This window comes from Chiloscyllium plagiosum, unplaced genomic scaffold, assembly GCF_037043375.1.
Source record: "Chiloscyllium plagiosum isolate Xiang-an unplaced genomic scaffold, Cpla_swu_hap1 HiC_scaffold_26, whole genome shotgun sequence".
In the NCBI taxonomy this organism is placed as follows: domain Eukaryota; kingdom Metazoa; phylum Chordata; class Chondrichthyes; order Orectolobiformes; family Hemiscylliidae; genus Chiloscyllium; species Chiloscyllium plagiosum.
In genome coordinates, this window is record NW_028270164.1 from 23130842 (window position 1) to 23148997 (window position 18156).

General features: G+C 37.8%; 1 protein-coding gene across 2 annotated transcripts in view; it reads right to left on the reverse strand.

Annotated features, from left to right (window-relative positions):
- Window positions 1-18156, reverse strand: part of plxna2 (plexin A2) — a 498163-nt gene that overhangs the window by 82222 nt on the left and 397785 nt on the right. For both annotated transcript variants that reach the window (XM_087973574.1, XM_087973575.1), the window contains exons 15-16: window positions 16434-16570; window positions 8518-8685 (exon numbers count right to left, since the gene is read on the reverse strand). In XM_087973574.1, the coding sequence (XP_087829700.1) occupies window positions 8518-8685; window positions 16434-16570 (305 nt within the window). The remainder of the gene's footprint in view (window positions 1-8517; window positions 8686-16433; window positions 16571-18156) is intronic.

Here is an 18156-nt window from a genome sequence, read left to right on the forward strand (position 1 = left end):
GAGATTAGAATTCAAGATGGCCTGCAAATAATGTAAGTTGGGATTTTAACAGGATGCAAAGACTTGGAAATATGACAGTTGCTGCCAGATGGGAAGATTCTAAAGTCGCCATTTACGGCTTGAGGGGAAAAATTGTAAGAACAATGCTTGAATGTTGAGATTCCGATTATTTCAGACTCTCTGTATTTTCCCAATTTTCTCACTATCACGTACACTAGGGAGGAGAAAATTCTAGTCATATTTTTCTGCAATATAGAAATGTTGACAAGATTTACAAGAAACATTTTTCATTCCATATAATGTGTATCCTGTGTAATAAAGTCTTCAGTGTGAATTGGATGTTCCACTGGTATAACAGTTTCCTGCCTAGATATTGAATGATAAATTATTAAATAGTCTGAGGGACAAATATTACAAAACCACAGCCTAGTGAAACCCTTTTCCAAATACTGTAATGCTGATCGTGGCAGAAACTTTTTCTTGGCAGACTGCTCATTATTTATTAAGAACCACCTGCTCTGCCAGAATGTTAATTAGATGCAAAGAGCTGAATTTCTCACATTATGGGCAATGTGAATCTAAGAACATACCAGCAGAGTTTATGGATGATAATAAAGGAACAGCTGCAGATGTAAGAAAAGCTTGCTCCTCTAAAAATCAGCATCTCAGCAATTTCTTACAAACTACTCTGCAAATCAAATGGCCTGAGGAATATTTGTTAAATGTCTTTGTTTTGGGCTGTACATCGAACAGATCTAAAATCATAATTATACACTTTTAACATGGTATTGCTAAATATGTGCCTAATAGTTTGAGAGAGGTGTTTACAATTTGCATCACATTGAGTTTTGACTGTAATGAGGAATTTTACACCGGTAATGGAAGCACTGCTGGCTTTATGCTTCAGCATCTGTTCTGCTATTTGGAATCCTTCCTCCTCGTGCGGAACAATTATGCTTCCTTCACATGGGTATGGAGTACTGAACAATTGTAGCTTGTGGTAGGCCAGACAGTAATATTTTCATGTGTGCAATATCTCTTTTCTCAGTACCCCAAAATATCACAGGTAGAAACTGTGAAAATAACAGCAGCACATGTTTAATAAAGAGTTTAATTTAGACCTTGTATTTTGATATGTCTATGTCTACAGAAACTAACCAGAAATCTAAAACACAATCATTCAAGTGGAACACTGTCAAAGCAAACATATTGATGGAAATTTGAGTGAAATTTGATAAACGCAATGCTGATAGCATTTTATGCCTCAATAAATCTCAGCATGTAAATAAAGCTGACGAAAAGGTCTGGCAGACCGACGAACTAAAATCGACTGGAGCACACTGCCACTATGACTCAGACTGTGGCCACTTTATAGCCTGAATCTTCGATAGTTTCCATTCTCAAATGAGTCGCTGTAAAATTTACACACTTCCAGTATCAAATGTTCATTTTCAGGTGAATATTGTTAAAAAGAGTCTCCTAAATTCTGATGCCAATTGAGCCATCCAGTATGGCATGTTTCTCGTTTATAATCATCAGATGCCATCTTGTACGGACCGAGCTCTCAGTATCAAGGATAGCAATAAGCTTGGGTTGTTAGAGATTACATAAAGGCAGTAATTGGGAGCATTTGTTCTTTTTAAGATTCATCCTGCCCTTTCTGCCTGACTTTCTTAAACCAAAGCATGAAATCTCTGCTTGAGCAGAGTCAGTGCCCACTGAGCAGGCAGAGTCATGTAACAAAGCAATGCTTGACAGAGAATTGCTTTGTGCTCAGCCATTTCCTCTTGATGTTTAGTCTCACCTTCATCTGTCCCATTAGGAAATAGTACTCTAAAATAGAATTGCTAAAAGCTTTGTAATGCATGTAACATTTTCATCCCTTGTGGACCTATACAATGAGATTATGAGAACTGAGGACTATATCCCTAAATCAAGGACTTCAATTAGAAACTGCTGCAGGAGTTTGGCATTGAGAACTGAGTGTTTGCAACATTTGTTCTAATGACATTGGAAACTTTTCTCACACCAGCACTTACGTAGGGACAAAATTAGCTCAAGGAGATGATAAATACTTTCTTCTCCTTCTTTTTATCAAACCTTTGGGTTATTATTTATGGCATGTTCATTGTTTTTAGATAGGTGACTAGCCAGCTTTTGCCAATATAATTGATAAAAGCGGTAGAGAGGTAAAAGAAAACATATAAAGAGTATTTCACCTTTGACAGAGGAACTCAGCAGGTTTGACAAACTCTACCAAAATAAGAGGTGGAGATGCCAGTGTTGGACTCAGGTGGACAAAGTTAAAAATGACACAACACCAGGTTATAGTCCAACAGATTTATTTGGAGGTACTGGCTTTTGAAGTGCTGCTCCTTCATCAGGTGGTTGTGGAACAGGATCGTAAGACACAGAATTTACAGCAAAAGACCTTAGTGTCTCGCAACTGAAACAATATATTGAAGAAACCTAGACTGCTGTTAAGTCTTTCATCTCTTAAAATGGGTTGCAGGTTTTGGTTCATAAATATGTAAATCCCATAACTTCTTTCCAGTCACATTCTCGAGGTAACTTAAGGTTTTATATTTTAAACAAAAGTGACACCCCAGCTCAGACAATGCTATAAAGGTGTGAGGTTAGAGTCTGTCTGTATCCCAATCTTGAGCCAAACTGGTTCTATCTCCAAAGTAGGAATTTATAAAATGCTACAAGCATTGATTGCTTGCACTGACTGCCTGTTGATTGCGTGCTTTTTGAACAAAATAGAATGCATCTGCAATTATAATTCTGCAAATGCAAATTCACCCCATAGACTCATATGTGTATGTGTGCGCACGTGAGGGAGAAAGAGAAAGAGAGAGAATGAGTTTGTGTGTGTGGGTTTATGTATGTGAGTGTGAGAATGAGAGTTTGCATGCTTGTAGACAATGTGCATGAGTGTGATGGAGTATGAGCCTGTGAGAGGGTGTGTGTCTGAGAGTGAGCGTGTGTATGAGAGAAGATCTGTGTATGCTTACATGGTGCACATACTCATGCGGCAGGTACTCATGTGACTCGGCCAACATTGTCTATCTCATTTGCTGCAGGCAAGGATGACCTGAGTATGGTACATTGGCGAGACTAAGCAGATACTACGACAACGGATGAATGGATACGACAACGGATGAATGGATACGACACAACAATCGCCAAACAGGGATGTTCCCTCCCAGTCAGGGAGCACTTCAGCGTCAGGGAACTTCGGCCTTGGATCTTCAGGTGATCATCCTCCAAGGTGGACTTTGGGATACGCAAAAACGCAGAGTGGCCGAGCAGAGGTTCAGTAGTCATGAGGATGGCCTCAACCAGGACCTTGAGCTCATGTCATACTACAGGTGACACCACTACACTATACACACACACTCTTATATATTCACACAGACCTTCTCTCATACACACACATTCTTTCAGACACACACACCCCACACTCTCACCCATGCACATATCCTCTCACAGGCCATCTCTCTCTCGCGCGCAAACACACACACACTTTCTCTCTCCCCCCTCATGTGCCTGCACAAACACTTAAGTCTATGTGGTGAGTTTGCATTTGCAGAATTGTAATTGTAGATACATTCTATTTTGTTCAAAAAGCACACAATCTTCAGGCAGTCAATGGAAGCAGTCAAAAAGTGTGGTGCTGGAAAAGCACAGCCAGTCAGGCAGCATCCAAGGAACACGACAATTGACGTTTCAAGCATAAGCTCTTCATCAGTCAATGCAAGCAGTCAATCCATGTAACACTTTATAAATTCCTGCTTTGGAAATAAAATCAGTCTGGCTCAAGATTGGAATACAGACAGACTCTAACCTCATTAGTTTAATGCATTGTCTGAGCTGAGATGTCACCTCTTTTTATAAAAATCTTAAAGTTATTTCGAGAATGTGACTGAAAAGATTCTGAGATTTACATATTAGTGAACCAAAACCTGCAACCCATTCTAAAAGATGAAAGATTTAACAGCAATCTAGGTTTGTTCAATATATTGTTTCAGTTGCATGACACTGAGATCTTTTGCTATAACTTATGTGTCTTATAATCCCGCTCCATAATTACCCGAAGGAGCAGCACTCTGAAAGCCAGTTGGACTTTAAACTGTCGTTGTGTGATTTTTAACTTTGCTTACTGAAATAAGCTGATCTTATGGCCTTGGTTTTGCTAAAACTAGGGCAATGTTTAAAAATCCAAAAGACCCTGTATTGTGTATTTCTAGAGGTTGAATTTTCTAGGATAGTGCAATTATTATCATCATGCCTTTTCTCTTTTCCTCTCTTTGGCAAGAGTGACTTTCTCTCTGAAATTGCAGTTTCCCTCAATCACAGCACACTTTGATTAGTTACTTACTTTGATTGACTCATTAAAGTAAGCACTTCCAGTTTCTGACTGTGAAGCCTTTGAAGGAATGCTGTGACAATGCAGTGTTACAGATGCTGCCATCACATCACAAGTGTGTTTGGTCTCACAATAGCAGATCTCTCAAATTTGAGAGGATGCCAAAGCCACTTTTGCAGAAGTTTCAAAGAGTAAGATCATAAGATATGTCTTTGGCTAGTACGGGAGGCAGTCAAAGTCAAATTCATCCACTATGAATTTGAAGAGCATAGGATCTTCATATTTCACCTCCAGGACATGAATGATTAGGGCCAACTATAGTAAAACAGATTGCGGCATCATTGGCTATTTTATATGTTGTTTTAAAATGATCTAGTGGCTTTCTTTTTTAGACATTGGAGTGATTACATTTATATAGGAATGTTGAACAAATGACAAAGAATAACTCACAAAGTGGAGAACTTAAACCACAATAGAATGTTTGCACAATGATAATCTGCATTAACAAAGACATCAGTAAATGTTCTCCTGTCACTTAGGTGCTTCTTACTTAACATAAAGTCAACCTCAGCCCAGTCTTTGCACTTTCCAAAGCAACAGAAGAAAGGAATCTGCTGACAAAGTTCCAACAATCTCCATAGCATAGTTTTCTTCAATTTTGGGTTGTAATTTAGATGTTGCAACAAGTCAAAGGGATCCTCAGGCATGCACCAGTAATTATGCCAGCACACAAGGTAGCAGATAATCATATTCTCACATAAAGCAAATCAGGGAAGTGAAAAACTCTTGTTATCTGAAGATTTAAAGTAGAAGAAATCAAAGCAACTTTTACATTTTTATAAATGATTGTTTCAATTTATACCTTAATTAAAAACTCAAATTAAAAGTAAACTACTTCAAAATTGAGTCTTTTTTCTTATAATATTAGACAATCCATAAGTATAAGGTTAGTTTCTTTTGGCAAAAGTTAGCACGGAATTAAAACCCAGTTATATCTCATTCAATAAGGTGCACTATTTCAAGGATTTTTTTTAAACACTGAGTAACAGCACAAAGTAGACTTTTTGCCAATTCAAGATCTGCCATTAGTTGTAGTTAGGGTACTTCAAGTAACAAAATCGCCAATTTGAATCAAATCACCAATCACCAATAGTATTCTGGACATGACAAGAACACTGACAGTTTTGCTATTAACAATATCAGAAATACTGGGTTACAAATTGTCATGACATGTACATTTTGCCTATACATTTGGCATGTTCTGTATACAGGTATATCCTTGTCATAGATAGCTCGGCTATAATGATTGGAATTCATGTGCTTTTGATTGCTTGGTAAGCTAATTATATGGAGTGTTTGTTACTCTGCGAAGGATCAGTGCTTTAAATTGAAAGTGCAATCAAAGTCTTGATAAACTTGCAGAGAGGGAATGCGTGAAAAGGTGCAATATTGCATAGTAATTCTCATAGTTGTATGTTGTGATTCTCAGACATCCCAGAGGAAAGCACTCAGAAGAAGTGAAAAAATCATATCAAGAGAAGTCCCATTGCTGGTTAGTCGCATTTTTCCTTACCAATTTGAAGAAAATGAAAGCAGCTTGACTATGCTTAATTAAAATATACCAAATCACAGCATCATAATATGAGCTGTATTGCAGTATAGAGCTTGAATATTGCTGAAAAACAATATCAATAAATTGTATCCTTTTTCAGCAATCATTATACATGAAGCATATTCATAAAATAGAATATTCACAATAGGTTGATTAGTCTGATCAACCACAACAGTTTCTGTATAAATTCTAAAACACTTTAAATCAGAGCAGCATTTTGCAATTATTATAAAAATATGAACTCAGGATATCATACCGAAGAAAAATGGACACTTGCATGCAGTTAAACAAATAGCTGCTTAAATATGTGCATTTACATTTCTTGTTTGATTTTGATTCAAAGAAGTGTTTTTTTTTGCTTCACTTTGACACTTTAAAACTGGACATTAAGAGGGCCTGACTGATGGAACATAGACAGAGACTTTCTCCTTTGAGAGTCTCATTCTCCTTTACTCTGAGTTCAAATCAGACTGATTTACAATTTAGACTGCAATTATTGCTGTAACAATAGCTTTGAGACAAAGTGAAAATATTTTGAATGGTTTCTACAATTATCTAAATTCACTCTAAGTAATGTTTTCCTATTTTTAGACTAAACAGTATTTTCAGGGAGTTACATGGTGTGTCCCATATAGCTCACAGAGTTTTCTTGTTTCTTCATTAATTATGTAACTGGCTTCCTTAGTACCTGCTTGTGCAGTTATGCAACTGGAGAGGTGAGATCTCTGCTACTGCCAGGATCTTCTAGCATCTAAGCTGCTGATGCCACAGTTCAAGCCCAGTTGCATATCACTTCAGTTGTTGCAAGCCAGGTATTACCTTGCACAGCATCCTCTTAGGAAACTGAAACGTCTCTGAAGGGAAACTGGCACACCACTTTCTAGACAGGGTTCTGACAGCCCTGTAAAACTGGTGGAGGAGAAAGGGGCCATTCACTACCCACCAGACCATGTACCAGGAGGAAAAGGCACCAAGCATAATTGGCCAGAAAAATGTTCAATGATCTTCAATGCTCTGCAAGGATAAGAGACCACCTTCTCTGCTCTGCAACTCTCCCACTGCTGAGAACCTTCACCAACATTCATGGATCAGCAGCCTCATTATTGCATGAAGCATCTCCATTCAACGGCTCTCATGCATTTCAACTACTAAACATTCCAGACCCAAGGTTGAAAAGCTATGCAATCCAAAGGCTGACAGACTTGAAGCAAGCTCAAAATGAGTGAGGGCTAAGAAATGAAGCTAATGATGATAAAATGCACCCTTTGTAGATACACGGGATGGCTGTATGGAACTGCCTGGAACATGCATGTTAAAAGTGTCCCTCAGCTCCAAAATGAAATTGTGTAAGACTGAAATGGATTCAGAATTGTTCTGAGATCAGTCATGACGAAATGCTGAAGTCAGACGGCTTGGCTCTGCTCATTTCCATGCACCAAGTCTAGAGTAGGATGCTATCTGTGAATCATTTAAGAATGTCTGCAGAAATAAGCAGTGAGTTGCATCTACTGGGTAACCATGCTGACTTTCAAGTTGAGGATTGCTGCTGTCCAGATCCTCAGTAAAGCAGGGTAGTGTTGCAAGCTGCATGTAACTGAGGCGAGATTCACTAACAATGTGACATAACTGCAAGAAAGTAAGGGAGTCACAATTTAACAGTGAGATTCAGAATGTCTTTGAAATTTGGAACATTTTTTTCTCAATGTCCAGATTCAGATTCTTTCAGTTTCACCATATTTTCCAACACTTCACATCACTGCTGATACCATTCAGGGGCTGGGAAAATTAATCCATGATTTTGTTGCATTAGAAATTTGTTTTTTAAGCGCTTAGTTGAGCACCATAGCTGCTGTAGTCAGATGTTGTTATAGTAGAAAAAGTAGCTGTACAAATGAATAGACAAATAAATACAAGTGCAATACACAGCTGAAAATGGAAACAAGTCGATGCAAGAGCTGGAATGTATATAATTTAACACTGGACGCACACTAGCCACAGCAATATGCACATGCATGTGACTGAAATGAACCATCATAATCTACTGAAGGGCTATAGTGACGAATGGGCCAGGGAAACCCCTCTACAACACAAAGGGAAAAGGGACATTTAAGGATGAGGATGAGATGATTGCCCTAGCTGGGTGGCATACAGTAACACAAGGGATAACAATGTTTTGGAAACACACCATCAGGGGATTCATTGGCAGTAGAAAGGGATTCAGTGCTGAGGAATGTGCACAAGGTTAGGAGTTTCAATGCACTAAACAGAGATGTCCCTGGGAGGTGTGATACTTTGTAATCATTGCGCATGTCCTGTAACCTTATGATTCGTGAGCAACCTATGTATCTAATGTGACTGTAGGCTGTATAAATGTGTGACTCAAATTATGATCAGGGAAGCAATCTCTCCTATTATGCTATTTCTCCTATGTACCTGTACCTTGGGGAATAAACCTGCTGTCTTGTTTGAACCAGCAACCACCTCAGTTTGCAACTTCATTTTAGAATGCATCAGATGTCACAAGATCTGGTACCTGGCAATGCTCCATTCTGGTTCAATCCGCAGGACAGTGGGATCATCAATAAATTCAAAGTACAAGCTATCCTCCATCTGAGCACGATCAACACTCACTGAAACACGCACAGGGCCAGTACCATGAAGAGATGGAGCAGAAACGCAAACAACTTCAGACACAGATCTCCTTTAAAGAGAAAGATGGGGAAAATGATTAATTCAAGAATGCAATATAGTCTGTCTCTAGCATTACCCAATGTTGCAGTTTTGAAATAAATGTGGACACGCTTCTTCTGAATATGAAAAAGTACAGGATTAGCTGCTCAGATCCGAGAGTGCGCCATGCCAAGTAGTTACAGGCTGATTATACAGGGTTTCATCTACTATTGAAAACCTGCAATTCTAACAGATGCTATCACTAACATTTTTGTACTTATAAATGCTAAAAGTGAAATGTTTGACATTATTTTAGAACTCTGAACTATTCTTTGTTTTAACATACTGAGAAAAAATATGACCATTGCATAATTTTCTTGACCTTTTAGAATTAATACTTACTTCTTACATTGGTAGACATTGAGTGATTTGCAACTCAAACATTTGCACAATCAGGATAACAATTTCTTAAAAATTACCTTTTTCATATTATTTCATCTAATCTGGAATCTGGTATACCCAAGTCTAAATCATCTGCATGATTTGATTATTCTGAGCAAATTCACATACTGAAAACAAATTCCCATTCCTGAATAGCTCATTAGTCCTTACACTGAAGGTGCACTGAGTTAATGTTGCTGCCTCTGTTTGTGTGGAAACAATACTTCTCAAAAACCAGATGGATTTAAACAAAACTTGGTACACATATACGTTATGGTCCAAGTGATTCATTTTCAATGAAAATGTAGAACTAAATGAAGTTTTAAAGGATCTGTTAACATTAGGAGATAGGGCGAGTTGAACCTTTAAGAATAGTAGTGGTTGTTTTATTTAGAATGTTTTGATTGTTTTAGAGTGTTACTGGTAGCCTCTGCTGCTGTGGTGAAATTTGTTCTTGTCAAAATGTGAGCAGAGTTTTCATAGCAGATTATTAAATGGATCAACAGATTTTATTTCCCTTGGATAACCATTTTATTCTCAGGATGTAGGCCTACATATTCCAACCTTCTGACTATTCTCCGCTATCCCATGTCTATTTCTTTTTATATAACGCACGTGAACAAGGCCCAATGGCTCAGATGTAGGGACACTACCACTGCGCCTCAAGACCCCGATATTTTCCAAACAACCTGTTCGGTAATGTTATAACACACTTCTGGAGCAGGTGAGACTTAAACCCAGATCTCCTGACCATATGTAGGGACATATTTGCAGCACAAGACCTCTAATATGATGTCAAAGATAATTTATCATTCAATATCGATCCCCTGTTTACCCTTAAGCTCAACTGCATAACTGATATTACGTGAGCATGCGAATTGGCCTGAAGCCTCCTTATTGAGACGGAAGCTCTTGACTGCATCAACTGGACAGAGAAAAAGCTTTAAGAAAGAGCTTGTGTCATTGTAATAACATTGAATTAACAAAGTATAACAGAAGTACGGACTCTACTTAGTGTCCTTTGAACTTGCTGTGATCTAGGATATGTTGCAGTAAAATGGCACTTTCTCAAAGCAAATCTCAAACACACAGATTGCATTGTGAATCTACTATAATTTAAAAAAAAACATTCTGGCAAGAGGGCACAGTTCACTGCAAATATACGTGAGTCTTAAAAGTAAATTTCTGTCCCCATATATATTATCCACGCACAAATTAATGTGCAATCTTATATTCTCGGTTATTTTATTTTATGCCTTACAATTCAATCTTCCTAACATTGCCCTGTGAGCTTGGAGAATGTATGTGATATTTCATTGCTATCAGCCTGTCTATTCAATTCTTCCATCAAGTTGTCTATGAGGAATTTAAAAAAATTAATTTCTAAAGTGCCAGGATCAATTTCATGTCAGTCGCATAAAACTTTCAAAAGTTGGTTATAAGACCCCAGGATAAAATATAGGCATTCTCCCCCTCGTACTGCACATAAAAAAAAAATTCCCACAGCTTATAAATTGGACATTTGCTTACATACTGCAAGTGCAACTGCATGAGATGAGTAGTGCATACTGATTGATGAGAACAGCAATTATTACATTCAACAAAAGCAGACCCCAGTCATAAGCTCTGCAAAGGGCATCATTAATGTTATGCAGCATCGCAGTGATAGTCTATTAAGATCCAAAGCTATCACAGTGATGCTGGGGTTTTCCAATGTAGTATATGAGAAAGAACATTAGTAAGTGTGGAATGCATGGAACACTCCAGGAGAAGTGCTCTGGTATCCTGGAAGCCTCAGGTGACCCATGCAGCATTACGGTCAGATGCATATTATAATAAAGACTGTATTTTGTGCTACTGCCACCCGTCTGAGCTACTCCAGATTCTTCAGTAATTAGCTATTCAGATTATTATTAGCCTGTCAGGACTATTTTCATGTAATTCTATTCTGTTCAACTCTGTTCATCAGAGAAGATTGAAAATAGAAAGCTGTAATTAGTGTGGATCTCATTAAACTCTTCCCAGCCTGTGGCGCTCAGCCAGAAATCAAACCACATTATTTCTAATGGAATACAGATCGGTTCTATATTAGGAGCTTATTGACTAACATACTGTTCTGTGCCTGCATACAGGCTGAATCATTCCTTAGTATGTTGTGTTAGATAGTAGCTTCATATAGCACACACGGCACTTCTTGTTCTGAATCAGCACTGACCGAGGTAGGCTGTATTTTGCAAACAAATTAAGTTTCCCTTGCTTGCTGTCTTCCACATTCAAGCTGCTTCTTTGATTACTAAGCAATCATTTAAGTCTATGCAAATTTATCCACAATTATCACCTGCAAGATAGCTGCCTGTAATTTTCCATTACTTGAAGTAGAAATAGAATGTGAGATATTTGCAGACTATTTTCTTTATTCTTAAAAACTGAGCTTCAATATATCCTATACCTAGAACTTCTGCAACCTAAATAATATTAAATATTTAAATTTAATATCAAAAAATAATACTGTTTAAATATCATTGGGTTCTGCAGTAACATTGGAACACTACTGAAAAGACAGCAAAGACCTCAAAATTAAGCAAGAACATAGCACATTTGTTGTTTTGGAACTGGTTAAAGTTTGTAACTGAATCACAAGGTTTCAGTAACAATATGATCACTTCCAATGACTCTTGATATCTTCTAAATATTGTGATTTGGTTACAGCCACATGACACATTTCTATTTGATTCTCAAGAGACTAGTTTCAGTCATTTTGTCACTGAAATGTAGCTGTAGCAGTAAAAATGCTGAGAGCCACCAAATCCAATATCTGAAAGCAATTTAACACAATTAACTATAATGTGTCTAAACGCAGCATGGATTTTATTTCACAACAGTTCCAGAATTTTTTCAAAACTCGGTAGTGTTGGCGCTGCCTTTGATGAAGTTCAGCATTAGCATGGTGATAAGACAGCGTGCTTCCTGGTGAAGGGCTTTTGCCTGAAATGTTGATTTTTCTGCTCCTCAGATGCTGCCTGACCTGCTGTGCTTTTCCAGCACCACACTCTCGACTCTAATCTCCAGCATTAGTGGTGCTGGAAGAGCGCAGCAGTTCAGGCAGCATCCAAGGAGCAGCGATTTCGCTGCTCCTTGGATGCTGCCTGAACTGCTGTGCTCTTCCAGCACCACTAATCCAGAATCTGGTTTCCAGCATCTGTAGTCATTGTTTTTACCTCTAATCTCCAGCATCCTCACTTTCACCTCTGCTTCCCAACTTGCCCTCCTAGGTGAGTACAAGAATAAATACCTCACTGACATTAGTCAGTTTCACCAACACCGCCAAGTGCAGTGCCTCCCATCTGCTCTTTAAAGACTCAGCACATAAGATAAATTCCCTATAGCCATTGAGGATCTTTTGAACTTGGAACAAAGGAACAGCAGTTTCAAGATCAAGCAGCCCTCTTGGTTGTAAGAAGTCACAGGAAGATAAGTCGTCCCATGCAAAATGGTGAAAATACAGACCTTGCTCCAAAAGATAAAAGTGTCATTTTTAAACTGAGCTGTGAGTCTAGTTGAGGGGGAATACAATATTTTGGCTCTTTGAAGCAAGCAGGCAGATGCATTTCCCGACTCCCACTGGAATTTCTTCAAGGCAACTTACTTTATCTCAAATTCACAGAAAGATATACCAGCCATCAAATGGTCAACTTGGAATACATTTTCTCAATTTCTTTTTAATAGTAAAGTCAGGAGATTGGATTGAAATTAGTTTAATTCATTTTGCTTGATATACTTAAACAGGCAATGGAGAGACCTTTGTAGCTCTCTGTGCTGGATCTGTACCTTGGATCCCAAAATAAATGGGTTACGATCAAATACAATGTAGACAGCAATACCCATTTAAATTGAGAAATCAAAATAAGCTTAACCTCACACAATATTTAAAGGCCAAAGTCAATTCTGATTGATACAACTGATCATTATTTCCAAATTTTAAATCTACTGTATTTGCCTTGCATGTTCCCTCACTTGTTATAACACAAATGCAACAATGCAGATGGTAAAAACCTGAAATGTAAACAAAAACTGATGGAAACCCTCAGGCCAGGCAATATCTATGGAGAGAGGAAATAAGTTAAGGTTCATGTCAATGACTTTTCATTAGATGAGATGCACTATTCTCTCTGATATTCAAATTACATAACAATGATGTAAATCTAAGCACAGATTAAAAGTGCTCTGAGTCAATTTGTACAAATTTACATGTACTAATGGCTTGACAATGCAGGGGTTAAACAAAAAAAACAATACAACAATCAAGCTCAGAAGATAAATACCAATTTCACTATCTATCCCTTATTGTCTATATATTTTTGAGCCTTTCTGGGAATAAAAATTATAAGATTTATCATTAAACAAGTTATCTCTACCCCTTCAATAAACACAGAGGTTCAAAATTGCAGCATTTATTAATTGACATTCATTGACCACAATAAAGGAAATGCCAGGTTACTTAGGTGTCAATCTGACTCCGTGAAATTATCTACAGGTGGGTTTTATTTGAAATGTGGCAAAATTTGTTTTAAAAAAGTAAAATTGTGGTTCAAATACAGCATTGACCAATGCCTTAATTATAATTAAGTTATATTTAATTCATTGGAATCCAAATGAATTAACTGTTGCAATGGAAAGAAGACATTAGACAAACAAAAGGTTAATTTCCACTCTTTGGTATAAACCTATTTACTTGAAGTGATTGGCTACAAAAAAAGGGAACATCAATAAAAACATTGGGTATATTGAAAAGTAATTGAGGTTTGCACTCCTTTCAGGGCAGTGCCTGAGAAGAATTCCCGTAGGGAGCCTACTAAGAGGCTACCTCTTGCTATGTTATTCTATTAAGGATAGAGGGGCAGTTTCTGAGGCTGCAAACCCAATTAGAAGGCCTACAGTAACAATAGGTGCTGCCATTGGAGACAGGAAATCACAAGGCTACTTCCATCTTGAGGAACCCAGTGAAAGATTTTCAGTGGAATAAAATAAATGATGGCCACAAATGCCAGACCAGCGCGGGGATGGGAGGCAGGGGGGGGAGTGAAAGAGAAGGCAAGATAATGGCTGATGGCTGTGGGGTGAGGGGGTGTAGAAATATTTCCGGAGGCCTCAGAGGGGTAGGACAGAGCAGCAGCTGTGAGCACACTTCTCTATACATCTAATTGTCAGGGCAGCACTGGAAAGATCCTGGTCATTGTCCCAAACAGTCTACAATTAGACACTTAATTCTGCAGATTAGCAACCTCTTCCAGTGATGGCCCAACTCTACCACATGGTAATATATCTGACTTTCCTCCCAGTTCTGCCTTCAAAGTTTGTTGTGGAACAGAGAAGATTACGGCCAATGTTTTAATGAGAAAGTGAATGGTTTATTTTTAGAAACTCATTTGCTTCATTACCTTAAGTGTATCGTCTGTGATACGCCTGAATATTAGGCTTCTATGTTTTGTTGCCTGACAATGCATAGAACAGCAGTAACAATCACTTAAGCCAGTTTATCATACAATTAGATCATGTCTGATCCCATTTCCCTGGTATTATTCCATAGCCTTCAATAATCCGATCTAACACACATCAACCAATCTAACCCTTGAGAGCATTAACTGACCCAGCAGCCACTGAATTTTAAAGGACAAAGCTTCCAAATATGTAGAACATTCTCCTTGATGAAGCCTTTTGTAAACTTATTCCTGAATAGTTTGGCAACAATTTTAAGATTATGTCCTCTTCATCTTAAGTTCCCTACAAAAAGAAATTGCTTCCCTTTATCTAATGAATACTTTTATTATATTAAACATCTCAATTAGATTATATCAATTTTCTAAAACTGAAAGGAATACAAGCAGAATTTATGCTCCACACCCCTTTCATTCTATCCCCTTTGGGATAAAGGCTCACATTCCATTAGCCTTTGTGATTGATTTTTTTTTAAATCTAGCATTTAGCTTTTAGTGATTTGTGTACATCAACAACCAAATATCTTTGTGCCTCTGTAGATTCTGGTTTCTTACCATTTAAAAAACACACTAATTTGTCTTCCATGAAACCAAATTAGATGAGCTCACAATTCAACATGTTGAACTCCATTTACAATGGTTTGACCAACTCACTGAATCGATCTATGTCTCTTTGAGAGTTACTAGATGCATCTGTAAGGACAGGATCTTCTTGGCTCTGACACTGGATTCAAATCAATGCAAACTTGAAAGGTTAATGTTTCCTTTCTCTTGCTAATTGCAAATGTTCACATGGGTAGCAAACCTAGAAGAAATCTGGAAGTACTGGTAATTCCAGTTAGGGCTTTAAATTCTTGCAAATTATTTTTAAAAATCTGATTACTATTGGATCAATGTTATTTCAATCCATGGTAGTAGAGTGCTGGAGAGGCTTCACACCTTTGCATTTAAGATTGATGTTTGAAATTTGTACCTATTATTTGTATCAATTTTGTTAGTTTCCTTTAGTTGGTTACAAATTGCAACACGATATTCTTGCACTAATTATATCACAATTTTTAATCTCTGCATCAACATAAGATGCATTCAATTTGTTTGATGTTAACTATCTTAGATACAAGCATAACAAAACAGATCAAATTTTCTCACTATATGTGCAATCGGCATAACATGAAAAACAATAGTAAAGCTTGCGGTGGCATAATGGCTCAGTGGTTAGCACAGTGCCAGGGACCTGGGCTTCATTCCTGCCTCAGGCAACTGACTACGTGCAGTTTGCACATTCTTCCCGTACCTGCGTGGGTTTCCTCCAGGTGCTCCGGTTTCCTCCCACAAAGATGTGCAGATCAGGTGAATTGGCCATGCTAAATTGCCCATAATGTAAAGTGCATTCGTCAGGGGTAAGTATAGGGTGGGGGAATGGGTATGGATGGTTTACTCTTTGGTGGTTGGTGTGGACTCATTGGGCCGAAGGGCCTGTTTCCATACTGTAGGGAGTCTTGCATCTTAGAGGACAGTTAAAATTTGAAGTTTACGCCACAATTTTCTTTAATATCTAATCCAACAAATAAAAATATAACCTTGAATTTTCCCAGTGATTCATTCATCTCCCAAAAATCCAGGGATTCAGGGGTTTGCAGATGTGGCATTCAGGCAGGTTGTTCCTCATGATGTAGTATGAATTGGTATGAATTCACAATATCAACTCAACAAACGTCAATATTTAGAGCATAAGAACTATTCCAACTCCGTTCTGAGGAATCCTGATGCTTCTGGATGGAAAATCATTCTGCACATCATCATCCTAACAGCTCCCCACCCCCACCACCTCCACCACTCTCACCTATAAAACTCGCAAGTTTGATTCCCAAACAACACATTAACGTTGCTGCCGGCTCCAAGATATCTTCCAGTAATTGTTACCATTGTTCCCCCAGACTCTGGGCCTCGATTTGGTTTCAGGTCTTCCAGTGAGGGCTTCTGCCAAAAGGAAAAAAGAGAGAGGAAAATCATACGGATAAAGAGAAATAGAATAAAAGCTGGATTAACTGATAATATTACTTCTCCAGTTTACTCTAACTGATACTGTCGTAGAGAATCTTTTCATGATGCATCACTCTTGTGAAAACATAACCAAAGATCCTTGGCTTACATTTATTAACTTCTGCTTCTTCTCCCTTCCCAAGGGCCCTCAATGATATATACATATCTCTGAAGACTGTCACCTTTGAAGGTTTGAAAAGAATACTTTCAATGACTGCCCTCTATTTCATTCATTTAACTTTTACAACCAGCAGTATCAGTTTGAATTATACAGTTGGTTTTGCAAATCAGTATTTCATTTGGAGCTGTATTATCTTTTAGAATAAGAGAAGATAATAAACAAATTACCATAGTGCCTCGGGAAGTGGAGCAGACCCTTCACTTTATTTTCATCTCTCATTAAATGACTAACTAACAAAAATAAATAATAGCTTCTGATGTTTTCAGGAAGAAAAGGTAATTTAAAACAAATCTATTCACTTTGCTCTGACTCTCTCAACATGGTTCCAGATCTGGTGCATATTACCAAAGGCATTTTGAATAATTTTAAGCAGTGTCAGTCAAATCTCCTTAACCAGAACTGAATCGTGCACTCACTGTAATGCTAATCAAAGAATCAGAATATTCTTTGATGGTTCAGGAAACACATCTAACTTGGAGGATACACACAAGTTATGAAAGTACTTGGAACTTAAGGTAAATTCAGTCGAAGAAAATGTAGTTGAGCCTGTTTATGTCGAATATTGAAATTCTGAAAATAAAAAATGTCAACAAATTTTTCACTTATATCAGCATAAATGGTAATGATAACCTTATTTAACATGAAATGATTTTAGTTTGGACAATTTTAATGGTGTGGAGATGCCAGATTCCACCTTTTACAGCAATTCCCAAAGGCTTTCAAATGATCCTCAGGGAAATCAATGTTTTGATACATGAATTCATTGGGTTTATCCATGCCATGCACCATTTTATCTGCTAGCAGTTGACCTTAAATTGTTCAGGAAATTTTTAGTGTTCAGACTAAACCACACAAATCCTTTGTGTGGCAAGTTACCCGATAAACAACTTAAAGGTCGCTTATCTTGGAAGTGTTGGTATTTTCCACAAAATATTGTTTGCACAAATTTTCTGCAGGCAAACATGATCCTAATTCACAACCTACGAAATGTCTAATATTCATGATACTGGACTATTAGGGGGAGGGTGTGGGGGGTGGTGGTGGTTGTGGTGATGGAGTGGGGGTGGGGGGTTGGGGGGGGTGGAATAGTATCTGGGTGTCATGCTCTTTGGAGGGTTGGTGCAGACCTGAAGGGTCAAATGACTTTTATCTACACTGTAGGGATTCTATGATAAGTTGGAGGGTGCAAGTTAGTTGACAATAATGCACTGTTACCCCAACTTAGTTTCAAACAGTAAAAATCTGGCAAGAGAAAGAAAGTGAAATAGAAGTCTCTAAAAAAGCGTAACAAAGAGACAATATGAAACACTGTCAACTCATAAACATAATCATACAAGTTGAC